The sequence below is a fragment of the Protomyctophum parallelum genome (assembly GCF_964188405.1).
Source record: "Protomyctophum parallelum genome assembly, chromosome: 19".
In the NCBI taxonomy this organism is placed as follows: Eukaryota; Metazoa; Chordata; class Actinopteri; order Myctophiformes; family Myctophidae; genus Protomyctophum; species Protomyctophum parallelum.
The window spans coordinates 42009522-42037377 of NC_139717.1; the positions used below are offsets into that span (position 1 = coordinate 42009522).

At 45.2% G+C, this 27856-nt stretch overlaps 2 protein-coding genes across 2 annotated transcripts in view; both read left to right on the top strand.

Annotated features, from left to right (window-relative positions):
- Positions 1–27856, top strand: part of prpf39 (PRP39 pre-mRNA processing factor 39 homolog (yeast)) — a 130091-nt gene that overhangs the window by 45757 nt on the left and 56478 nt on the right. The window lies entirely within an intron of this gene.
- On the top strand, positions 5728–27254 carry LOC310876986 (uncharacterized protein). The gene is made up of 7 exons (XM_083790633.1): positions 5728–5842; positions 15430–17349; positions 20209–20639; positions 23124–23283; positions 23594–23673; positions 25891–25982; positions 26974–27254. Exons 2-7 carry the CDS (start codon positions 15450–15452, stop codon positions 27161–27163), a joined length of 2853 nt encoding a protein of 950 aa, XP_083646759.1. The 5' UTR covers positions 5728–5842; positions 15430–15449; the 3' UTR covers positions 27164–27254.

Consider the following 27856-nt stretch of genomic DNA (forward strand, 5'->3'; position numbering starts at 1 on the left):
AACGGGATGTCACTGGACATCGGAATGGGCTGGCACTTTGGCCAAATATGACATATAGACTGGCCACATGGCGTCTGAGATATATACATAGTGGCCACGCAGGTCTTGTTTTATTTCGCAGTTGCTTACATTTTCTCTAGATGTTTGTGCTTAATAAGTTATGATCATTTCGATTTTGTTCATGAATCGAATCGGATTATTTTCAGCTCTTTTCAAATAAATGTGTGCTTTAAAATGCAAAAACACAATTATAACTTATAATGTTCTGTGCTACCTATAATCAAGGGTATTCAGAGGCTTCCTGAAAAAGATATCGAACTTTAATATGCTTTTAAAATGGTCAGCAGTATAAAGTCAAGTATACCATGAGTTCAGTAGTGAATGGGCTCATTCTCATCCTCAATTTATGTGATTGATTTGCTTCTTTTAGCAATTGCGAGCCTGCATTTTAACATTCTCAGAGCTATCCACAGTGATGTCAGTCAGACCTTCCTCTCCCTTGATATTGGCTAATCGATATGGTAGCCCCATTCCCTGTCTTGTGTTTATATGGAAGAGAAAAGTTGTCTGTATAGGTTTGTAAGCGTATAAATTGGAATCAGACAGATTAGGCATGACGATTTTCTTTTAAAGCGACAGTTGAGAACAACAGAACTTGATCGATTCCGTGTCCCATAAAAAAAAAGGTCAATTGATTTGGTATATAACCACATGGGCCTTAGAGTCCCTATTCTGGGCATGTCATAATAGGCAAACATTTGACAAAGATCTCAGATCTACAAGCTCACATGTTGCCATGCGACGTGTTGTGAGCTCGTGAATCGGCTGTTTTCAGTGAAAACATTTCGTATATAGAAAGGAAAAAAGGAGGTGACCAAGTATAGAGCCCTGGAGATCATGATTATTTAAAGGACAACTTAATTTTTTTTCAACCAAGGTTCATGTTTTAGGTTGTTATTAGAGAAACTAAAAGGTGAGTGTTAATTTTCTTTCATTTGCTGCTTTCTTTTGTTTTGGGGATTTTAGCTGTTTTTGACAGGGGGCATTCGAGCATGGGGCTAAATATGTATTTTTTTACAAAATATTATGGCGATTATTCTTTTTATTATTTACTATAGTCCTAATAAACCCCAAGAAATTACATCTGACCACAAAAGATCACGGGATCTATTGAATGTGACAAACTGACATATTCAGTCTATACACACAGTATAAGCCTTCCCCCAGTAGGCTACCTTCACATTCAGTAGATCCTGTGATCTTCTGTGGCCCGATGTAATTTCCTGGGGTTTATTAGGACTATAGTAAATAATACAAAAATAAATCACCATAAAATGTTGTAAAAAAATACATATTTAGCCCCATGCTCGAATGCCCCCGCCCCCCTGTCAAAAAGAGCTAAAATCCCTAAAACGAAAGAAAGCTGCAAATAAAAAAGAAATATGACTCATCTTTTACTTTCTCTAATAACAACCTAAAACATGAACCTTGGTTGAAAAAAACTAAAGTTGTCCTTTAAGTAATCTGTAAGTAAGTCAACAAACCCTTGTTTTATCTTTTCCACAACACTAATAGATTAGACCAAGCAATGATTTAATCACCTTTTAGAATAAATTATTCAGATTTCAGGCACATGAAAAAACCTGAATCTGAATAAATGAGTGTGGAAAGATAACGAATGCATCTGCTTCTATACAGGTGTATGCACCTACTACATTATACAATTAAGTAATTAACATCCTGGCATGGCATGCTCTGTGGCATCATGTATATACAAATGCTGAGCACGCCCAAGTTGACCTTGATTTTGCATCAATATGGCAAGAGGAAAAGATCAAAGTGACTATGAAAAAGGGTTCACTATTGGGGAACAGATGGCAGGAGCTTCGGTCACAAAGATTGTGACTAAAGTGATCTACGGGAAAGACATCAGCATATCGTTGCTGTTTGGCAGAAACCTCTGATCTCCATAATAACCGTTTGTGTTTTATTTTATTTTGTAAATTGCTTTTGCTGTTTCTTTTTTATTTTAATCCTGAAAAGTCCTGAAAAACAGTTTTTGGACATATGAGGTTTCCATCCGACAGAGACAATATATAAATTGTGGTTGAAAGAAAGCGCATATTCATTGGCTGTGAGGCTCATTGCTGCATTATATTAGGAAAAGCATAAGATCAACTCTGACTCAGGTGGCTGAGAATGTCAATGCAGGACTTGCTCAGACTGTGTCAGCAAGAACAGTCCATGAGAAAAAACAACATAGAAAGAGGGACATTATTTTAGGGTTCCAATGCATATGCATAAACCCCTGCTTACAAAGACAAATGTACACTTTGAAGTTCAGTGGTGCAAAAACCATTACATAGGCAGCTCTACTCCACGGGGACAAAATGTATATGGTCACCACTCACCACCATATTCTTGACACGTGGGTGGGTGCATGTGTGGTGTATGTACAGGCCTAAATATTGACGCCCTCCAGCAGGGGTGCCCAGTGCCCACACTTTTTTGACTTGAGAACTACTTTTAAACTGACCAAGCTCAACAAGATCTACCCACCCACAAAAATATTATCCCATTGCTGAAAATTGTTTTAACCCATTCTGACCTGAGATCAGATTCATACGAGGTTTCCACTGGACACACACTGGTCTGATTAACCCATTCTGACCTGAGATCAGATTCTAAAAATGTCAGTCGTTCTTCGATTTAAAAAAAATAGCAGACCTACAAGCTCATATCGCGCCACTCGGTGGCGCGATATGAGCTTGTAGATCTGCTATTTTTCAATAGATAAATATAGGTAACTGTTTAGATAGTTAAACAGTTACCTGAGGCGTATAAGACAAACGCACTTAAAATGGGAAATAGAAGGGCAAAATGGAATTGGCATAGGTTTTTTAACTTTGTAATGTTTGTCTGCAACACTCTTGAAAACAATGTATTGCTTTGTGGGTTTGAGCTGACAGGTCCTTTTTATGTCATGTATCAATCAAGTCACCTTAATTGGTAGATGCCAAAAATAAAATTATTATATATTTTAGGAGCATGTCATGTGGTCTATACTTGCACAACCTATGTGATCTACTGGTAGATCGTGATCTGCCCTACAGTGAGGGGGGTCCAGTGGCTCTCTTATGCTGTGGAGGACATTTTTCGGACATGGTTTGCGTCCACTTGTCTCCTTGGAGGGAAGGGTCACTGCAAATCAATACAATCACCTTCGTCCTATAATGAAACATCTCTTGATTTTGTTTCTGCATAGTGCCGGTTTCTGTAGGCTATAGTGTGTAAACTGTCGTATAGTACGCATTCATTGTTGATGGTGTTTTTTGTATGTCCTTCTGTTGACTCTTAGTTCTGGTGTCTCTACCATATTATTTGGTAGCGAACTGTATGTTAAAGTACTTCTCTTACTCTGTGCTGCCTCTGGCGACTTAATTTCCCCAGTGGGATCAATAAAGGTCTATGTATCTTATCTATCTATCTTATACTCCCATCAGTGTCTCACTCTCCTCTCTGCCAGAATGACAATCCCTCATCCACAGGGCACAAGGTGTCACTGAAGGGTTTGATGAGTATGATGTGAAACATATGCTATGGCCTTTGATGCTGGCTGTCACCAGAGCTCAAGCTAATTGAACACCTATGGGAGATTTTAGACTGATGTATTAGACAACGACAACACTCTCCACGACAATCGTCAAAACTATAGTGTTCCATCCCCCCTAGTAAAGTTCCAGAGACCTATATACAATCGATGCCACAGTAATTTAAAGCTGTTCTGGTTGTAGCCCAACACCTTACTTACTTACTTTCATTTTCATTTGCCACCTGTGTGTATCTGAACTCATGAGTGTGCAAGGCTTTTTTTTACACCATTCTATCACCATAAAGTGATAGAATATGTTCTTCGGTTCAGCTTTTTAGACAACCGAGCCACTTACAAGCATAATAGGTAGTCAAGCTGTGGCAGTATATATTCTAAGGTTTTTTTCTCTGTTCAGCTCCTGTGACTAGTGGGGTGGGACTGGGAGGTGTATACTGTTTATATAGGCTTAGCCTATATTGGACAGAATTGCCATACAATTTTAAGTACTTCTAATTTAAATGAATATTCCAGTAGTAAATAACTTACATTGACAGGTGAATGACCTGATAGTGGGTATGGGTAACCGACCAATCATTAATAACAACAAGCAATGCAATCTACAGTATAACATGTACTGGATTATGTACTGAGTACAGCCCTCTTCTTTCTTTCGGGCTGTCACCCAGACGCTGCGAGAGACATTGCAGTTTTTCTGGAATTTCCTGGTGGACCATTTGGTTGTGTTTAAAGAACACATGGTGCCAAATCACTTGGACTTGATTCATAATAGGCTATCTTGTTTAGAATTCCAGCCATACCATGCCTGACGTTTTTTACGCCAAGCATTTAAAAAACTTAAACCCTCTTTATACTTATACCAGTACTTTATACTGTAGTAGTGAAACAGACCAGAGCTACTTGGTCTGCCCTTGATCCCCTCTACAGTACAATCAAATCTCTTTGCCAGAAATAGACGACACACATTGTGAGCTTGTAGATCGGCCATTTCTGACAAATGTTCCCCTGGCCCGGGAGTTGAGGTTCAAGTGGTTAACCCATTCTGACCTGAGATCAGATTCATACGAGGTTTCCACTGGACACACGCTGGTCTGACGAACCCATTCTGACCTGAGATCAGATTCTAAAAATGTCAGTCGTTCTTCGATTTTTTTCAAAAATAGCAGACCTACAAGCTCGTATCGCGCCACTCGGTGGCGCGATATGAGCTTGTAGATCTGCTATTTTTCAATAGCTAAAGCATAACATGATGCCAACACCAAAATGGGTGCCCGTTCAGAATAGGTTAAAAGGCATGACAACTGCACGCCACTGTATAGAACAGTTGGTTCTCAACCTGGGGACCACCTGGGACCGCCACATGGGGTCCTTGAAGGGGGGATGGGGGGAAAGGGGGGGGGGAGATGCCTATCCAACTGGGGGTCCTTTAAATTAAAGGGGTTGAGAATGAGAATGGCTGGTTATATATTCTCTCCTCGTTGTTCCTCGTTGTGTATTTATTTATTTTGTGTCTGGCCGGGCGGACAGTCTGGAAGTGGTTGGGTCACAACATAACATGACAGGGTTGGAGGAGGCTGACGTCGTGGGGGGGGGGGGGGGGGGGGGAGGGGGGGGGCTTGGCTTGCATCCATCCATCGTCCAACCATCCATAGTCCATGATGTCGCCTATTAATCCAGTGGAAGTTGTGGAACCAATTATTGTTAACAGGAGGGGGGGGGGGGGAATGAACGCAGTCAGACACTACAAGTATAACAAGTCTAGTCTACAAATATTTAGGTTAGACTTCAGAATCTAAACAGCTGGTCTTTCCGTCAATGGAGGACGGGGTGGGTGGGTGGGTGGATGGATGGATGTCATCGAACTATTAAAGCCTGCAGTGCATGGTCCATATATATAGCAAGAAGTTTTTCTGCAAATAGGTGGTGGTGTTGGTGGTGGTGGAGCACGAACCAGGAAGACACGCACGCACGCGCGCACACGCACACACACACCAGCACCACCGTCGTTCTCCTCCTCCTCCTCTACCTCCACCACCACCACTCCTCCTCCTCCACTCCTCCTCCTCCTCCTCCTCCCAGTATACGGACTACACGGAGCTCCCTCTCGCAGTGCTCGGCTCTGCTCGGCTCTGCCATCACAACCACCACCACCAGCCACCACTTCAAGCTCCAACATTTAAAAAACGACGATCCTCTAGTAGTCTCGACCAGGCGGCAGTCATGTCGACGAGCGTAAGTTATCATAACCTCCCGATGTGTGTGTTTATCACGGCGCTGCCGATCTTACGATTCCGTGCCGTGGCTTTGAAGTTGCGTGTTTTTCCGTCCAAAAAGAGAAGAGCAGCAGAACATATTTTCGCCTCCTCTCTCTCTCTCTCTCTCTCTCTCTCTCAACTGGGAAGCGATAGCTGCCATATCCTCGTACATAAGATGGAACTGTATGTATGACTGGGTCTGCTATGCATTGCTGGCGAAACACAGTACACTGTTATTGGTCAATTTGGTCATAATAATCGGCCGTCAGAAATATTGTTGGCGATCGGTGTTGTTTTGGTTGGTGCTTTGGTGTTGTGTGTGTGGCTGCTGGCAGAACCAACAGAACCCCCAAGCCCATTTTTAAGAGCTTAATTTATACTTATACTATCATCGTACGACGGCGAAGAACAGAACCGATCTACAAGCCCTGGTGTGTGGTGTCGCGACGGCGGCGTTTCTCTTTTAGGCTATATCGGTTTCTTTTCGGCCAGCGACACGGCGGTACTAGTCTAGTATAATCGAGGTTTACGTCAAGCGCTTTGCCTATATAGTCTACTGTAGCCTACATACCTACTGTAGTGTAATATCCTATAGATGCTACAGTCCTCATTGCTCTCAAGTGTGTGCTGATGTCTTATGATCGGACGTTTTTGTTTCGATCTGACCACACCATGGCAGGCACACACACAGCCTGTACTTGTACTGTAGCCTACTGTACGGGCTGTAAACCTATGGTGGTGCAAGTTGCTCTTTTTTTGGTCTTGTATATAAACAATTAGCCCCTGAGAGAAAAATGTTTCGAATTCTTCCGTAGGCTATCTCTCTCTCCTTCTCCTGATAAACCCTATACAAGCCAACGCCTCTTGCCTTTTCAGCAGGCTTGCCGACCATAGCTCTCTCTTGACATGGGAAATGTAAAATAAATATTAGCCTACCTAGTGCTTATTAGCTGGTGGAAATAATAGGCTTCCTTACCCTAGTGCTTTGTATTTATTTTGTGTTTTTTTTTATCTGACACCGTCTGGGTCGACTCAAGCCTATACCTGAAAGTTGAAAGGAGAGTATGTAGGCTATAAGCAGTTAATTACAATACAGGTGCTGTATGGCTGATGAGCGACTTGTGATTGTAAATCAGTTGATTTGCCTACATGTATATATATATTTTTTTAAACCCCAATGACTTTAGAAATAGTTTCTTCTATGGACCAGTAGGCTATAGACTCCCGTCCAGGACAGGCAAGTCGACCCCAGGCAGGGTTCGAACCCACAACCTTCCGTATGAAAGGCATGTATGCTCTAACCGCTATATTATAGAGTATACTATGCACTTTATTTGGGTCTCTTGTGTTTATGATGAAGTACAGCTGGAATGTACCTGCTTTATTGGAACCTATATAGCCTCCAGCTTCAATTAAGACATAATGGAGCAATTCGGTAATGGAGCATTACAATTTCGTCCAAGAAAGTATTTTTGGGCCTGCAATCGATGCAAGGGCAGTCATGTTTCATATAGATAATTGTTGCCGTTGTTGGAATTAACATAACATTAAGCATATGTTTGCCTGTGTCTGCTTTTTCTCCCCCTATATCTGGTGAAATACATGGAAATCAGAGCAGCCTTATGGGACTTGTAAAGCATGATTTGCTGGTATGCATGTTAATTAATGTTTTAAACGGTCCTGGATGTAACTTCTGCGCAGTTTTGACGTTCACCATTCAGCGAGTTTTAGAAAAATCTCATAACCTAAATCTTCCCCTGGAACACATGGTTGTCTAACCCATTCTGACCGGGCACCCATTTTGGTGTCAGCATCATGTTATGCTTTAGCTATTTAAAAATAGCAGATCTACAAGCTCATATCGCGCCACCGAGTGGCGCGATACGAGCTTGTAGGTCTGCTATTTTTTGAAAAATCGAAGAACGACTGACATTTTTAGAATCTGATCTCAGGTCAGAATGGGTTCATCAGACCAGTGTGTGTCCGGCGGAAACCTCGTATGAATCTGATCTCAGGTCAGAATGGTCTAAGGAACCTAATGTGCAGACTCTGTACGGGGCTGTGAGAGAGCAGTCTGTAGCCTATTTTCTAACCAATTAGAGATGGGGTGCAGGGTCATTGATCTCTACTCTGTAAACGTGAAATTAATTTCGTACAATCACCAGGCCTAGCTGTGCTTATACAACCAAATGGCTATAATGGTCACAGTACACGGCCTTATGAAGTAGCCTCTCTAATGTCTCTATTCCTTAGTGTTCCACTCTCATTGCTGTGCTTGTGCTAAAAGAGGTGGGTAGCAATAATTAATCATCATCGCCGGCCCTAGTTGTACCCCAATGAAACAAACTATACTGTGTATTACCATAATATCAAGGTCAGCGTAAAAATCCATTGTTTTAACTCTCAGAAGACAAGACACTGTTTTCCAATCTCCTGCACTGTAAGAAATTATATTGAAAGTTTCACTGACTCTCTCTTTTTCATGACATGGCTCTGTAGGAGCTAGCATAATGGCGTGTGTGTGTGTGTGTGTGTGTGTGATTGTGTCTGCACGCTCACGCGTGTGTCAGCAAATCTCACAAACCGCTGGACCAATCAGTGGCAAAATGTCTTGTGCACATGCCAGGAGGCCAATTGTTACCCCATCCACCCTCCCTCCTTTTTAATTGATTTTAATTGAATTGACGTCATAAGAGTGGCTACGTGAAGTCCGTGAAGTTAATTTGGAGTGGACCAAATCCTCTTTTAAGACACAGTCAAACTGTTTGATTTAGCAGCATTGTAAATTAGTATCCGTGTTTGATGGGGAAGAGTGAGCTGTAACCTCTCATGCGGGATGATTTCTTGCGGAGAGAGAGAGAGTCCCATGTTCCAGTTAAGATCTTGTTGACAGCACTACTATGATATAAAGCTCAGCTGCTCAGGCAGGCTTTGTCTTTATCAGCAGAGTGGCTTTAGGCATCACAGTTCACATTCAGGATTTTCTAGAGAGGCGCGTTTGCTTTGCACATGTGACTGTGCACGACAAAATGTTAATTGTCAATCTGTCCATTTGTAACCCTGAGAAATGAAACCAAAAGGGTCCACTTGACTTGGTTTCATTTTGTACAGTTAAGTTAGCCTAGGATTTTTTAGTATGCAGTGTCTCCAGTTTTAGGTGATAAGTTATCACCGTCACCTTCATAATGAGTCCATACACTGCGGTGATAAGCTATCGCCTCAATCTGGAGTATGAATAGGCCCTGTATGTATTCTAGATGTTTTTTGTGATGGCCTGCCAGTCCATAAACAGATTCCCCAAATTGTAAAAATAAGAAGGAAAAAAACATAAAGAGTTTTTGGCTTTATTTAGCTTTTGTTGTGGTGTGATGTTTTCCTTGCTTTTAATTTTCCAGTATTTGAATTGACACCCTGGCCTTAGCCTGAGCTAACTAAGCTCCCTTTTTTGCTTCCCATTATGATGAATTACTGTTCTGTTCTTTAGCTACATAGAAATGTCTATTTGTATGACTCTAAATGTTTGTATGTCTTTAATTGTTTTGATGAATTGAACAATGTGGACCCTGTTGTAAACAAGTGTAATGCTTAATTGGGTCGTCCACTCACAGTTGACAGTCTTTGTATTGAGTTTGTGCTTAAAATGTACTGTAAATTCTACAAACTGTTAATAAATATTTCAATCAATCAATCAATTTCAAACCCCCGGCCCCTCCTCTCCCCCCTAGTGCAGCGCTACGTCACATCATTTGGAGCGACGCCCACCCGGAAGGGTTGACTCCCACTTTTAGACCAGAGCGGCCAATGCGTTCCTCCAGGCTTTACATTTTTGCACCAACAAAAATGAAAGCCTGGTACCGAGGCTAACCTGGCCTTGACCATGCAAGGTACATACTAGTATAGTGACAGACCAATGCCTGAACGTTGGGTCCGATATTTTTTGACATTTTGAGAGTCCTAGCCCATCGATTACAGAGGTTTTGACTGATATTTTGTCAAAATGAATGATTAAATAATAATCATAATCATAACAATACATCTTTAAGCAAGCAAGTAATATAAAGTGCTTTATGCTTTATTTATCCACTTAAGCCCTATTTTTGAAAATGTTTCCGCCTACTGTATTATGAAATATGCCCAAAATCATGTAGCATGAGTTCTGTTTCAACACAGAAACCCTCAGTATATGAATGGAAGTACGTAAACACCCTCCATAGTACGAGATGTCACTTGCTAAAAAATAACCAAGAATGCGTCATATGGTGATGTGTTGTTGGTTTTTAGATCAGTTATTTTTGTCTATAGGTCATACCCTTGTCTGATGTAGTATTACTGTATTTCATTATGCTATACACAGTCCACAGCCTAGGTTGACCAAAAGTCTGAAGTCTTAACAGAAATCTTAAGGTTTGTGGCAGAATTCCTTTGTGGCAGAAAACGCAGCACGTTTAAATGTAGCCACCAACACAACTGCCATGACCTCCTGAATGAAGTGCTCAGCATGAAAATGTGTTTTTGCTCTGAAGGAGAATGTGTCCTTGAGTTTTTGCATCTATACACTACAGCAGTGCAAAATAGAAAGTAAAAACACGCAGGTTACAATACGACTTGATTGGCACCATAATTGCCTACTCAACACTTTAATCACCAACTCACCATTCATCAACTCACTGTCAGATTTGTGGCACTTCACAAACTACTGTGAACTGAAGACATGGAAGTAAAACATAAGAAAAAGGTTCTATGTGACTGCAAAACTATTGTAATGAGGCTGTTGCGGTCTGTCTTCCAGTCTGTATCTTTATTTCTGTCCACAATGACTCAACACACTGTATAACAAATCACAACACAAAACCACGAAGCATGAATTCAATATCATATGGTACAACTTGGTGGGCAAAGAACTAAAAAAGTTCACATTTTCAATTCAGTACATTTTCATATACTATAACTCCTGGACTCTTTATGTTAGAAGGGTGTGACTGAGGCCTCTTTTAGACGGCGACCATCTCCATATAATACGCCAAAGTCCCGTTGCGTTCTCATTTTTTTGGACCATTTACATGAGAACGCACACTTGAATGAACATGCTACAAAGTGCATGCATATATATGCCAGGTCGCTAGGTGGCGCGTGTCCTTGTGGGGTCCGTGTGACGCAGCGCTTATATAAACCATAGACATAAGTCACGCATGCGTAGAACTACTTACGTTCTTCTTCTACACAGAAAGTAAACAAACGTCGCGTCCTCATCACACCTCCAGCAAACCGGACTATCCGACATGGTTGTTGTTGTTCGTTTCCCCTAGCAACTGACGCATGCCTATGACACCATGTAAAAACGTAGGACACGGGGCGAGCCGACCAGAGCTGACGTAAGCCATGATGTCACAAGTTTTGCGGATCCACCGTTTTGCCTGTTTATATGGAGACCATAGGAAACGGCGTTCTAAAAGATTTCCACTCTGGGAGGTGGTTTCACTTCGTTGCGTTTTCACCTCCTGTGAACATGGTTCTCGTCTAAATGACAGCAGCAAACGATACTTTATTTTGCCGTTTTTTATGAACACCATCCTCGTGTAAATAGCACCTGAGATAGCATTTGAAAGCTTGTCTGAAGCAGTGGTGGTGGGTGGATAGTAGGATACAGGATGTTTCCAAAGACTCTGCCCGGAGCTTTGATATTGTAATAAGTTAATAACTGGTGGACGATGTCAGTGTGACAGTCTTCACTGTTTATGTGTGTGCTTTCCGTGTCATCCAGTCATTAAATCTCATAGGTTGGGGCAAGCGGTCAATCTGGGTGTGCAAAATGTTTTACTTTTGGTCTAGTTTTAGTCCACTAAATATGTGATTTTAGTTGATTTTGTCTTCAAAATCACACCTGTGTGAACTGAGCGGTGCAACTATACGTACTAGGCCTCCTCCCTGGTCTCTGTCTGTCTGTCTGTCTGACATACATACATACATACATACATACATACATACATACATACATACATACATACATACATACATACATACATACATACATACATACATACATACATACATACATACACGGAGCTGGGACTCGATTAAAAATAAATCTAATTAATTCGAGGCTTTGTAATTAATTAATTTCGATTAATCGCATATCAATATTCGACCTGGGAACAGTGAGAAAAAACATTTCCAAATGGATTTTTGTATATCAGTGAATCAATGAATATTGACTACATAAGCTTAAGCAGTAAAACATTGTATTCGTTTTATCAAGGTGGTACGCTACTTAACCAAGACCAACAGATAAGTGCAGATAGTCTATATGGATATTCAAATGTGCTTTACTTGGGGGGGGGGGGGGCATGAGAAAACAAATAAAAGCTACTTTATTAGGGGTGGGGAGGGGGGGGGACGACGACACTAAGATGATAGAATAAAATCAATCAAAACAGTGAGTGGAATGAGCTATCTGGGGAGTTTTGGGGAGAAATCCCCTCCGCTATTGCACACAACCGTGCTGTTTAGCTTTTAAATCTAAATGTCCCATTTACGGGGCAAAGGCGATATATAGATATTCTTCATTCCTTAATTGGGTGTTGTTGTATGTCTGACTGACCGCATGCAATGCTGCACTGGAGGCTATTTGGTGCGCCGTTTATCCCATTCTGACCTGAGATCAGATTCATACGAGGTTTCCGCCGGACACACACTGGTCTGATGAACCCATTCTGACCTGAGATCAGATTCTAAAAATGTCAGTTGCTCTTCGATTTTTCAAAAATAGCAGACCTACAAGCTCGTATCGCGCCACTCGGTGGCGCGATATGAGCTTGTAGATCTGCTATTTTTAAATAGCTAAAGCATAACATGATGCTGACACCAAAATGGGTGCCCGGTCAGAATGGGTTATATCGGTCCGACTGCCTGCTCTGAAACTCCTGTTTTCCGGTGTGAAAACAGGAGTGCGATTAAATGCGTTAATTTATTTTACGCGATAATCTTTCTGTAGTCGATTAATCGCAATTAACGCGTTAAAGTCCCGGCCCTAATACATACATACATAAACACATAGCTGCGTGATGGAGCGGTTAGGCACCGCTCAAAAATGTATTTTGGCGGGCCTTGATGGTGTCGTAATGCCTGATTTTACACGTGGTTGCATGCTGAAAAATACATCTACTGCGACGCATGTTCTGAGCTTGTAGATCTGCCATTTTCAAAGCGCAAAACACCCGAGCGCAAACAAACATAAAATGTTTGACAAAATTGTCAATATATTTAGTCTTAGTTTCGGTTTGTATGTCGTTTTTATTGAGTTTATTGAGGTAGTCGACGAACATTTTTCGTCGTAGTTTTATTTGCCACTATTACTGCAATGATCTCCAAACTGGCAAGAGCACAAGACCCTTTCATGTATGATTGCATTATCTAACTGTTGATTTGCATTGTGAGCAGGTCTATGTAAAGATTAAACCCTCAAAAGTTTGCGTGCCTCCATGTCCTTTATTGACTGCCTTTTTAATTCTTCCTCTCCCTCTTTCGGGCTACTGTGGGTCTGCTGCTGACCATTGATTCTGCCCTACTTAAATTTCATGAGTCAGCATTGACTCAACCTGATCACCCTCATACCGAAAGAACCTCTGATGACCGCCGTTCTCTTCTGTTCCTCGTGTCGATTATACAGTTGTGCTGAACAAAAGCCATAGTCAATATTTACAAACAATTAGGAGACGATCTCACTCAAAAACGGGGCGATTTAAAGTGACCCCTTCGTAATGTAAACTGTAGCATTGCACACAGACACCGTACTTGTTCTTGTGACGTAGAACCTCTACCAACCCTTACACATCCTGATTGTAACTACAGTAGTATTAAGATTTGACTGTGTGCTGAGAGAGAAAAGGCCTATGACAGAATGTACTAGGTCAGGTCAATGGTTCTCAACAGAGGTCCTTGCAGGGATTCCAGGGAGTCCCCAGCTAAAATGATAGATAGTTAGGACGTTAGGAACCAAATAGGGTCTTACGGGATTCTGACTCTCAGAGTGTACCATCTCCATTTGTAGTTGCACCACCCAGTTCACACGGGTGTGATTTTATGTCCACAGAACATTGTAATAAATTATTATATATATATACCGATATATATATATATATGTATGCAGGCCAACGAGAACCTCCCCACACACACGAGTCTGTGTTCTTGTTGTTTCTCAGTGAATACTGTGTGTCCCAGTGAAACACACACACAAAGCGTACATTTTGAACGAAGGCACAAGGCAGACGGCGATGTGTCTTTGGCCACCAAGCGTGTTTTGTCCGTGCTTTTGTCCAAAGTGTGTCCGTGGTGTTGTTGTTGTTTCACCGCAGTTGTAGGAAAGCCCAGCTGTGGGCGGGGTGACGCGTTGTTATGGTAGAACAGGCCCACTGTGATTGGCCAGTAGTCAAGCTTGGTTGAGAACGCAGAGGTAAAGGCTGTGAAGTTTCACGGCCACAAACCACAGGCGTGAACCTGAACGGCACTTCTGCATACTCCGCATACAATCACCCATTCTGACCTGAGATCAGATTCATACGAGGTTTCCACTGGACACGCACTGGTATGATGAACCCATTCTGACCTGAGATCAGATTCTAAAAATGTCAGTCGTTCTTCGATTTTTCAAAAATAGCAGACCTACAAGCTCTTAGCGCGCCACTCGGTGGCGCGCTATGAGCTTGTAGATCTGCTATTTTTCAATAGCTAAAGCATAACATGATGCTAACACCAAAATGGGTGCCCGGTCAGAATGGGATAATATGGTGTATGACTTGGCCACCCTTGCATTTTGAGCGTGAAATTCTCTCAAATGTACTAATAATAGATAAATAATATGCATTGATAATAAAAAAGAAAATATACAATTCTAATTTGTACTTACGATAGTTTGAGTGATTTTCGATCAGGAGTATACACTTTGACTGGGGTTGAGTACTTTGTCCAGCACTAATTATCTAGTGCTTTTGATGCCATTGTGGTGATTCTAATAAATCAGTGGTTTTCAACCAGTGGTCCAGGGTCCACCAGTGGTCCTTGAGGGGGTTCCAGGTGGTCCCCAGCTAAATGATGGAAAGTTGGTAACCCTTACGGGTCCATTCATTTGGTTTCATTTTACTTTACACTCTCAAGAGTTAAATTATTGTTAAACATCTATAAATCAGTGGTTTTCAACTAGTGGTCCAGGGTCCACCAGTGGTCCTTGAGGGGGTTTCAGGTGGTCCCCAGCTAAATGATGGAAAATTGGTAACTAATCATTTTACTTTACACTCTCTTGAGTAAAATTATTGTTAAACTTAATTTTCAAGAAGTCTATGCTTTTGATCAACATGAATGTTGTCTCTCCTATGGTACCAACATCAATACAGCATGGAATTGTGGAAAAACGATAACAAAATAACCCCTAGTTTTGGGTCTGCGAGGCTAAATGTAATTTTGGTCCGTGGCTCAAATACCGAATGAATAATTGGCCTTGATATGAAAAGGGTTGAAAAACCACTGCTAACAAATGACTGGTATGGCTGCTGTTCTTTGTCGTCCCTCCAGGCCCCGTGGAGCAGCATGTGATGACTGGCGCCCGGCAGAAGGCTTCCCTCGGGCAGAGCCGCGGCGGCGCTGAGAAGTGGGACTCGGGCTGCCCCCGCCGGCCACATGCTGACAACATGGAGCGGGCCTGGACTGAGCGCTCGCTGCGATTCGGCAGGACCAAGAGGATAAACGAGATCGTCAAGGGACAGGAGGGACACGAAGGCGTGGCCAAGAGGATCAGCGGCAGGAAGCGGAGGCGCTCCTCGGACCACCAGAAGAGAAAGCCGGAGCGGAGGCGCGACAAGAAGAAGCGGGACAGGAAGTCGTATCCTCTGCGGGGGGGACGGGGCGGCGGCGGCGGCGGGGGCTCGGAGGACGAGGGCCTCAGCTGCCACGTCCTCCTCACCCGGCTGGACGAAGCCGACAAAGAAGAACCAAAGGGGCCTGAAAGCCGACGGAGTAAACACGGCCGCCACCGACGGCTCTCTCTCAAGAAGCCCAGGACCAGTAAGCGAAAAGGCAACAACGGCGGCGGAGAGAGAGAGGCCAAGATAACGACACCAAAAAGCAAATCTAAATCAAACGGCCCGAGTCAGGACGAGCGCACGCACGTCGTCGTCCCCGAGCCCCGCAAGCGCAGGCTGGCCTCGCTCAACGCCGAGGCGGTGAACAGCCTGCTGCTTGAGCGAGGCGCCGGCGCCAGCGCCGACTCACACCAGCCGGCGGCTAAGCAGGCCAAGAGGCAGCAGGAGGAACCCGGCGGCACTGCGGACGCAGCAGACCCTCCTCCTGCAGCTCCCAAGGCCTCGCGAGGAGGAGGCGGCGGCGTGGGTAAAGCCTCGCCGCCACGCAAGCCGTCGCCGTGCCAAAGCTCCAAGCGGGCGAAGAAAAAAAAGGCCAAAGCCTGTCCTGGAGGAGGAGACGACAACGGGGGCGGGGCTATGAGTCAGGAGAGCCTGGACGCCCCCGCCCCCAGACGCCTGGCGGGCCTCAACGCCGCCGCGCTGCTGAGGCTGACCGGCTCCTCGGCCAGCAGCAAGCAGAGAGTCAGAGCCACGCCCCCCGCGGCGGCTACCGCCACCGCCGACTGCAAGGCTCCGGCCGTGGCCGCCGCCTCCCCCACCCCAAAGCAACAACAGTCCAGGGTCAAGCTCAAACCCAAGGAGTGCTCGCAGAAACCGAAGGGGGAGGGCTCCTCTTCCCAACAGGGAGGGCCGACGACGGCGTGCACGGCCAAGGCGGGCTTTGAGCCCAAGGTGGAGTGGGAGACGGGCAGCTGCACCCACCGGCTGACCAAGCCGGGGTACCAGCAGCGCAGCAGCATGCTGGCGTACCCGCTCAAGTCGGTGAAGGAGGAGCAGGTGGAGGCCGAGCTGAGCCCGTACTACTGTTGCCCCCCGGAGGGCTCGGTGGAGTACTGCCACCGCCTGGCCTTCTTCCTGGGCCAGGAGGCCTACAGCAGGGACCCGGACGACCAGTCCCTCAACTCGGCCATGAGCCCCGTGAAACGCGAGTGCCTGGTGACCTCGCCGTCCCTGGCCCACTCCCACCCCCACCACGCGGCCCTGGCGCTCAGCCCCCACCCATGCCTGTGCACCGCCGAACACTGCTTCTCCCACGGCTACTACGTGCACATCGCCCACCCCGCGCACACTGGAGCGGCGCCGGCGACCCTGGCGCCGCCGCGGCCCCTGAACTTTGGCCCCCCCTCCGCCCTGTGCCACAACGGAATGGCCGGCTCCAAGCTGCTGGGACCGCGGGGGTCCCACCCCTCGGGGCTGGCCCACCCGGCGGCCTTCTGCGGCTCGGTGGGCTCGCCCTGCTACGGCCAAGCCTGCCGGATCAGCGGCTGCGCCTACCGAGGGATGCCTCCCGTCACCAGCAGGGGGTGCACTTTCAGCACAGGATGCACTGGTTGCACACACAGCATCAAAACAGGTGAGCGAGCGAGCAGGAGCTGGGCGACTGATTGCTATGGCATGGTTTACGCGTAGTTGCAGGAGAGGAACAGTTCCACAAGCTCAATTAATGTGTCACAATGCGACACATTGCAAGCTTGTAGATCTGCTATTTTTGCAATTTTTCAGCAACATTGTTGGACGACAAAGTATAAAATAGGACTTAGCTGGTTAAAGGTATATTCAGTGATTTCACTCAAAAAACCTTAGGTTTTGTTTTTGGCTGTGGGACCCAGCCTTTCGTCCAATCAGGATAGAGAGTCAAAAACGAAACCTAAGGTTTTTTGACCCCCAGGGGTTAACTGGGGACAGGGAGGAACTCCTTATATGGCCAGCACACTCTATAGTAGGGAGGATTATCACAACAAAACAAAAAAATAAGTGATATTTGAATTATGTGAAATCACTGAATATACCTTTAATCAGACTAATTGATTTAGACAATTTAAAAAAAATCTATTCGAAAATTCGAATTTGCTTCTCGATTATTTGATTAATCAAATGAAGTGATCAATAGTGTAATTGCTAAGCAGATAATTGATAATTGACCATATGCAGACCGCGGCCATCTTGCCAGTAAGGTGGTAACTGCTAACTAGATGCAATTTCCCATTGACAGACCATACATCCAAACAAAAAAGTCATAGTATTACTAGTATTAAACGACGTCAAACTCACCAACATTGCAGCTGTTTGTTTCATAAAATTCTCCGTAGATATGTTATGAGCTACTTCCCGAAAAGGGAAAAGAGTCCGCACAGTTTGTAGTCACGATGCAAGAAACCTTTATTGATCTGACGTTTCGGCAAACAAGATGCCTTCTTCAGGGTATATATGAGCTACTTCCTGTCAAGAGATTCCTTTGCAGGTGATTCTTTTTTGTTGTTGTGTGGAATTTGGAAGTGCTCATAATGCAGGGGGTTGCTTTACTGAAAACGAGCGCTTCCAAACTCCAACACACCAAAAGAAACCACATAACGTATACTGTGGGTTTTTATGAAACAGACATTTTGCAGATAGAAAGAGATAATTCAAGCTTTTCATACAGCTGCAATGTTGGTGCGTTTGACGTTGTTTGACACATGAGGTTTCCACCCGACAGAGGCGAGATCACGTATAGCTCACAATGTGTGAGCATGGCTGAGGCCAGCAGAGAATGGCTCTCGCCTGTCTGAGTGCATGTAAATAGGCTCCATGCACAGCAGCCATATTGGAAAGAAATTTGGCCTCTTCCTTACTTCCTTCACAGGCGTTACCCATGATACCAATGAAGGCTCCGTTCCATTTAGTACGGCACAGTGGTTCTCAAACATTTTAATTTCAAATTGACCCATAACGGTCCATATGGTTCCATTTGTACACACTCAGAGTTACACCAGCGTAAGCCAGGGGCCATTTGGAACCCCCTCAATGAACGATGATAGACCCTAATTTGAGACAAGGTGTAGCAGAGTGTTTCCAGTGAGCATGCGTGCACATTATCAGCAATGTTTAGTCAGAATAGTACGCAACCTTAATTTGCATCATTGGTCAAACCTGTGATGTATAGGTAAGGAAGCAAAGCGGTCCCATTTCTTTCCAATATATGCTGCTGTGCTTAGAGCCTATTAGCTTTGTGAAATGCTTGATGGAACAAAAAAAATGAAAAAACGCTGTCATCGATTTCAAATCAAGACGCTTGCTGTAAATGGAACGGCTTGTGTGACTTAGGTAATGATGTGAAGAGGGATGTCTTTTTGTTATTGGTTCAATCAATGGCCATCATTGTGAAATCAGCCCCAACACGTTGGAGATAGAAATCGAGAGCAGCAGGCTTGAGATTCAGAAATCATTCATTCAGGCTTTTAATATATCAAGTGTGGAGCAATGGCAAATGTATTGTTAGAGTTACATTCCAGAGTTATCTTTTGAGTTTGTTTGAGACATCTATTAAATGTTTCACCAAGAATCATGGGAGAACAAATATTTACACAGGTCCAGACTAGGACGGGTGGCTCATTCTGCCTCCATCGATGCCGGGGCCGTTCGTATCTCTCTCTCTCTCTCGCACGCTCATTTCAAGCTGAAATGATGAAGTGTTACAATTTTCCATTCGGCTTATCTGTAATTATGACGGACTAGCTTATCTCAAACATGAGCCCTGATACTGAGTGATTATTACTTTGCAGAACTTATTTTGTCTGCTTGTCTGCCTCTGGCCAGTGATTTGGCGCCCACACACTCAGCCGTAGACTTAAACTACAGTTGTAGTTTGAAGCATAAGATTTAGATAAAGAACCCCAGGCCTATATACTATGTTTCTGTATCAGCCTTGTTGTATATCATTGAATTGTAAAACAAGCATGTTAAGTAAATCTTTATGTTAAGTAGAGCCTCAGGGGAATTGCGCGATTTGCTTATTTTGAATCTCAATGCTTGATGCTTAATTTAGACTCGTACGACGGTACGACAGTGTCCTGCAGTTTCCCGCAGCGACAAAAGCCGATCTACAAGCTCAAGATTTACAATTACAATTTACAATTTAGGCATTTAGCAGATGCTCTTAATCCAGAGCGATTTACAGTACGACACTGGAATGCGACACTCAAGGTCTTGACATCAAATACATAGAAGTAGTCATCTATCTCATCGTCTAACAGTGGAATATCTTTACGATGAAACTAGTATACACTATACCATGCTATAATATGCTATCTAGACCACTAACTGTGGCAGTGCAAAACAAAAGCCATCGCGGTAGTGGTATTAGTCTGGCGATGCCAGACTAAAACCTCACTATGTCCCCTGCCTATGTTGCACCAGTGTGGTTCAACTCTCTTTCTCTCTCCCTTTCCTCCAGAGAGTTACTCGTCCTCCCAGGGCGAGCACAGCCCCTCCCTGGGACTGGTGACGAGCCCGGCTCTGCCCCTGTCCAGCTGCCCTCTTCCCAGTGTGCCCCCCTCCTCCTCCTCCTCCTCCTCCTCCTCCACCACCCAGGCCAAACCCCGCCTCCTCCCCACCCCGCTGGCCGGGGGCCGGGGGCGAGAGCAGCCCCCTCCTCTGGGGGCCAGCAGGCCCAAACTGGCCAGGGAGTGTCCGCAGAGCGCCAAGCCGCCGACGCCGTCCGACGGCTCCGTGTCCTCCGCGGTGCGCACCACCCGGCTGTCTCAGAAGCAGCCGTCGCCCACGCCGGTGGCCACGGAGCCGAAACCGAGGAGAATCAGCCGCCGGCGGGCCACCAACGGCTGGAGGCCTGTCGGAGTGCCGACGGAGAAGGATGTCTTCATCGCTGTAGGTGTCTCGAGTCGAGGGGAGCATGTGTGTGTGTGTGTGTGTGTCAGTAGGTGTCGTGTGTCAGTCGGTAAAGTAAAGTTTGTTTATAGAAGTTTGTTGAAAATGTCTATCTATGACATGAGGGTTCCTTCCCAGGTTGAAAGGTTAAACATCCTGAGAATTTTGGTTAACAGAGGTTCGATTTGGTTGTTCTAGAGGCATTTAAGGTTAAAGGTAGGGTAAGTGATATATGTCTTCATTAAAACAAACGGTTTTTGGTTAAAAGGGTCATATGTTTCAGGGCTAAGATTAACATGGCTAACCGTTAGCCAACATAAATTGCATGGTGTGCCATACATACATACTGCACTTCTTTAGCATTATAGCTAACTAAACGTTTACAAAAACCACTGCACGTTGGTCAATAAATGAGTTGATTTCCAGGGAAGTATTTTTGTACCAAAGTGCTTCACAGAGCAACAAAGGACAAAGACGGCCATTGAAAACACACACACACACACACACACACACACACACACACACGCACGCACGCACGCACGCACGCACGCACGCACGCACGCACGCACGCACACACACACACACACACACACACACACACACACACAACGTTACTCTTTTACCTGCTTTTTACTAACACTAACATTACAAAGATGCCCAGAACATCGGAATGAACCTGTGTAGTTTATGGCTGCTCCAAGAGTAGTGGCAACATAAAAAATTAAATAAAAACGGAAAGTCAAAATATCCACTGCACCGTACGGCCCCTATAAGCTGTGTTGGGAGGTTTGTGGCACCAGTTTGAGTCATGTGAGATGGGCTGGGGCAAGTTTGGGAAACGGGGCCAAAATGTCACTTTCACAGTGAAATGGCCTTGGTTCACATTTTGCTTAAAGCTCTTCTATATTCTGATAGTAATCATTGCTACGAGGTATTTGTTCAGTAACGTTAACAAACAGAAAAGGTGAGTGAACAGGTTGGTATCCCGACCTGGAAATGCGCTTTCTGTTTACTAAAGAGCTGGAGAGACGGGGAGACTCCCTTGTTACTGTACAAACAATGATTGCTATCAGAATCTAGAGCTATCTAACACAACAAACTACCGTAACGTCGCTTACCGTACCAATATCAACTCGTGTGCAGAACAGTATATGACGAATCCAGTTGTCCTGAATCCTGAAGACAAATGCTTATTTATGTGTTAATTAAGATCATGAGCACTGACGTACAGTATGGTGACATAACAGCGTGACTAGTTATGAATCACACAAGATCCCTCCAGTGTGTATTATATTCAGTGGTTTTACATATGCTTTGGTAAGCATAGGCTTAGCATAAGCCTTTGTAATAACTTATTACATAGGCATATATGCTATGCTTATATTGTCTACTACGCTATGCAGCACACCATATAAGAATATAGGTTGCTATGCATAGGTTGCTATGCATTTACCATAATTGCCGAGCTACAGAAGCCTCCGTAGCAGTTAAACGTTGAAAAGAAAAACAAACGTGAAAGAAAATCTAAATATTATGTTTTTGTGAAGTTAAAGACATTTCTGGGGGGAAAACATTGTGGAGATGCAGCTTAATGCTTTAGCCACATTAAAAAAACGGGCGGACATCCCTATTTTGGGGGATATTTTCAAACACAGGTGTAAAGTACCTGTCCACCACCACTGCATGCAGAGACAGATCCACTGCATCCACTTTTGACATTTTCAGATGGGGGGGTCTGCGACACGCGAAACAATTTTGGAACCACCGGTCTTCTATAGTCTACGATCACAACTCGGGGGAAGGGAAGACAGGCGGGGAGGTTTATAATGGATGCTGCATGTAGGCCACTCGTATGGGCTGGGGGTCAGAGAGCGTTGAACGGGAGGAGCAGGACAGAGCCAGGCGCTACGTCCTCCCGCTGGCGGGGGCTCGCCAGGACGGAGGCGATATGTTCTCCCGGTAGAGGCTCGTCAGGACGGAGGCTCGTCACTGGCAGGAGACTGCGAGTCAGTAGACAGGGTAGACTATAGTCCCCATAGCGGACATGGGGAGAGCAACGGACTTGAACTCATGCTTCCTTCATGCCTGCAGTGTCCAAGTTGCCCTGGCCTGTTCTGACATCACAAAGAATAATTGGCAATTTAAAATGAAAATACTTCTTCTCAGCATTTTTTTACAGAGAGCTGCTAGGTCTGCGTGTGTGTGTGTGCCCCCACACACAATGATGGACCAAGGATTAGCTTGACTCAAACGTTCTGTCATTACCGCTGTCACCTGATCAGACCCCGCTGGCACACTGCTTTGCATCTGCTCAGCAGCCTGTTGGGAGGCTATGAAATACATGGAGTTCTTGGGGGAGAGATAATTGAGTTTTACCCATACCTCCGTTTGACACAATCCTTTTTGTTTTCATAATGAGAACTCTGTGTGTGTGTGTGTGTGTGTGTGTGTGTGTGTGTGTGCGTGCGTGCGTGCGCGTATCAGGGAGAGGAGGAGACGTCTCTCCGTCAGTGTTATGAAGGAGTGGAGCGAGACGGTGAAGTGATACGTATCAGAGACACCGTGCTGCTGCGATCAGGTCCCAGGAAGAAGTCCCTGCCGTATGTCGCCAAGATATCGGCGCTCTGGGAGGACCCCAAGACAGGTGTGTGCGTGCGTGCGTGCGTGCGTGCATGTGTGCTTGCGTGTGTGAGGTTAATAGAGTAAAGTGATGGATGAAGTGATGGATGGATGAATCGGTAGTAAATGGAGGTTGAACGGGTATACTGTATGTCGATAGCCATACATAGAGCTGTTGCTTAAACCCTAAATCATGCCCATATCTTTGTGTGTGTGTGTGTGTGTGTGTGTGTGTGTGTGCGCGTGTGTGTGTGAGTGTGCGCTCGTGCGTGTGCGCGTCTAATTGGTCCAAGGGTTTTATTGTTATTTCATGTGTCTAATTGTGTCACCTTCAGGAGAGATGATGATGAGCCTCTTCTGGTACTACCGACCAGAGCACACCCAGGGGGGGCGAGATCCCAGCGCACACTGTGAGGTGAGGACACACACACACACACACACACACACAAACCAACACCTGTCGCACATATTCATCCAGATCATTTTTCCTTTTAATGGCTTTATTTTTAGAATTCTAAACTTGTTAAAACATTAACGAACTTGCCTGGAGTCATTGTTGACTAAACGGCTAGACTTCTTCACTCATACTCCAAAATTTGCGTATAAGTACATTTACGTCTGGTACTTTTTTGATGCCAATACTTTGGCACTTTTATTAAGTGCAATTTCCAATACTTGTAACAAAGGATTTCTACAGTGGTGGTATTGCTGCTACTGTTACGTAAGTGAAAAAGTACCTTCTTCCGCCCCCTGGTAACACAGTTATTGTTCTTTGAGCAACACGGTCGGTATTGATTTTTTTAACCCATTCTGACCTGAGATCAGATTCATGCGAGGTTTCCACTGGACACACACTGGTCTGATGAACCCATTCTGACCTGAGATCAGATTCTAAAAATGTCAGTCGTTCTTCGATTTTTTTCAAAAATAGCAGACCTACAAGTTCGTATCGCGCCACTCGGTGGCGCGATATGAGCTTGTAGATCTGCTATTTTTCAATAGCTAAAGCATGACATGATGCCAACACCAAAATGGGTGCCCGGTCAGAATGGGTTAAATATCGAGCTGGGTTTTGCTCTCCAGTAGACTCACACTGACAGAGATATTTCTCATTTCCTCGTTGGAGAGTCTGCCTTTCACAAAACAGCCAGGCAGCTGTCAGATGGTCCGAGAGTCGATGCTGGTATAGAACAATGCTGCAGTTTCCAGCGGTAACAGATGTCTGCATGGCGTGTAGTTTTACTTAGCCCATTTGGACCTGGATGTGTTGTTAGACCTTTCAATCCACGGAAAATACCTTTTTGACACAGTTTTGGACATATCTGGTTTCCACCCGGCAGAGACTATATAGTCTTTATACTCTCGGTCTACTATCCCATTCTGACCTGAGATCAGATTCATACGAGGTTTCCGCCGGACACACACTGGTCTGATGAACCCATTCTGACCTGAGATCAGATTCTAAAAATGTCAGTCGCTCTTCGATTTTTCAAAAATAGCAGACCTACAAGCTCGTATCGCGCCACTCGGTGGCGCGATATGAGCTTGTAGATCTGCTATTTTTAAATAGCTAAAGCATAACATGATGCTGACACCAAAATTGGTGCCCGGTCAGAATGGGCTATTCATGTGAGCATGAATGCTGATGCTGGACTTCAAAGCAACCAAAAGGTATTGGCAAGTCTGATCGAACCCTACAAACCCCTCCTCAGATCAGCCAACGCAGGGAAGCTGGACGTTCCTTCACTAAAAAACGCTGGGACAACGCTCCACACATCCCAAACTCTTCTCTCTTCTGGCTCCAAAACTATGGAATGCACTTCCTATTGCAATCATCAATGTATTACCATGTTTTTTGCTAACTGCGAGTCGCTGAATGCAGAATGTCTGATAAATGCCTAAATTGTAAATAGCAAATTGTCTCTGCTTATGGTCCGTCTTAACCACTTTAACTTTAAAGGGATATTTCACAAGGCGCCCCGCTGGCCTAATTTATCCAGGCGCATGCCACATATAGGCTCTCTGGCCTGACAGCACGTTGCGTGTTCGAGTCCCGTTCGTGACGACCTTTGCTGCGCGTCTCTCCCCTTCTCTCACTCCCTCTTTCCTGTCCGTCTTCACCGTAACTATCAATAAAAGGCACAAAAGCCTAAAACAAGTCTTAAAAAAAGGGGATAGTTTACTTTCACAAAACAAACAAACAACAAACATGCAAAAGAACCAGAAGGACAGGTGTTAATCTAAATACTGTATCAAGCAACTTAAATTCCGGTCCAAAAAATGGACCCTGCTCTGTCGGAGAGAGGAACATTTAACCCATTCTGACCGGGCACCCGTTTTGGTGTCAGCATCATGTCGTGCTTTAGCTATTTAAAAATAGCAGATCTACAAGCTCATATCGCGCCACCGAGTGGCGCGATACGAGCTTGTAGGTCTGCTATTTCTGAAAAATCGAAGAGCGACTGACATTTTTTTAGAATCTGATCTCAGGTCAGAATGGGTTCATCAGACCCAGCGTGTGTCCAGCGGAAACCTCGTATGAATCTGATCTCAGTGGACTGATGTGCCGTAGTTGCTTGGCGGTGACGTGTCCTGTCGGTGTGGGTGTGACATTGAACACTGTCGCTTTCAGAACGAGATTTTCGCCTCTCGGCATCAGGACGAGAACAGCGTGGCCTGTATAGAGGACAGATGCTACGTGCTCCCACTGGCCCAGTACTGTCGGTAAGGAGACTAACACACACACACACACACACACACACACACACACACACACACACACACACACACAGTATATAATATACACGATAGATAGATGCATACTAACATACATGCACTCTTATGTTTGTGACTCTTACAAAGTAACAAACATACAATTTCCACACGCTAACCAATAACTTCACCCAAATACTCATTCAAAATCACTCTCTCAATCTCTCTCTCTCTCGCTCTCACTCTCACACACACACACACACACACACACACACACACACACACACACACACACACACCGTTCACGGGACTTATTTTCAAAAGCTTGGTGGTGGCTCTTTTGAATTTACACTTGTGACTCTGCAGACATGTGGAAGCATGTCCTGTCTGGGTATCAGTTCACATGTCACTGACACCGCTGCCTCCGATGAGAACTGCCAAACACAGGGGTACCTACCTACGTGTGTGTGTGTGTGTGTGTGTGTGTGTGTGTGTGTGTGTGTGTGTGTGTGTGTGTGCGTGCATGCGCGCGGTGGGGGGGTGTGATGGTTGAAACACTTGGCGTTGTGCCCTGTGCCGGTTTTGAGGTGATCCTTTTCTTTTTTTTAAGAATGGCAGCTGAAAGTTTCTTTTTACACATAGACGCCAGTGCACTCATTCCCAAACCTTTGTGGATCAGCAGTGGACCCACTGTAGACACTGATTGATTCTTAACCCATTCTGAACGGGCACCCATTTTGGTGTCAGCATCATGTTATGCTTTATCTATTTAAAAATAGCAGATCGACAAGCTCATATCGCGCCACCGAGTGGCGCGATACGAGCTTGTAGGTCTGCTATTTTTGAAAAATCGAAGAACGACTGACATTTTTAGAATCTGAACTCATGTCAGAATGGGTTCATCAGACCAGTGTGTGTCCGGCGGAAACCTCGTATGAATCTGATCTCAGGTCAGAATGGGTTAATGACTGATATGTGCATGTGTGTGTCTCCCGGCGTGTAGATTTTGTGCCTTGGTGAAGCGGCGCGCGGAGGGTGCCCCCGCGGGCCGCCCCCGCGTGGTGCCCGGGCGTGCCGACTTCACCCCCCCCTCCCACCGCTGTGTGCCCGCCGACGTGGACCCCGAGCTGGTGTACCTCTGCCGACACGTCTACGACTTCCGCTACGGACGCATCCTCAAGAACCTGCAGTAGGAGGAGGAGGCCTCGACGCAGACCGACACAACCGACACCCACAGCCAGTATAGCCTCGCGTTGAGGAACAGCCGTTGGGAAGGACAACAGAGAACCCATGTCTTTACTGCTGGGGGGGGCCTAACAGCTACCGGGTGGGTGGGGCGGGGTGGGGTTGGAGGGGTAGAAGAGGGATCGGGGACGGGCAGTGTTTTTTTTTAGACAACGGTAACCATGAAGGGGAGACAGGGATTCCCTGATGTGTTCTGAAGCACAGATCTCTTTAAACCGACTGAAGAGCAAAGCCAAGACGCCGTCTCAGACCAGAAGGGCACGGTGTGAGGGGGGTGGGGTGCTGCAGACATGGCTTCACAAGTTCACAAATCATCACGGTGAGAGACGTGAGCTCAGCTCGGGGTTCGCCGGCTTACGCGGTACTCAAGAGTTTACAAGGTCGCGTAACCAAATGATGGTGTGTGTGGGTGGGGTGGGGTGAGGCGTGGGACTGGCGTTACCGTAGAGGGGGGGCCCCTCGGTTTCCCCTCAAGTGTCTTAGTGAAACAATCGTGTTGGTTTCCGTTTTGGTAATCCGGTGGTCTTGGTGGCTACTACTGGGTGCTTCTCAGATGATGCTTTGGTAGGAGGGAAGGTGGCGCTTGTTATGAGAACACTACACGTTGGCATTGGCATTCTGTCCGTAAAAGATGGTGGAGT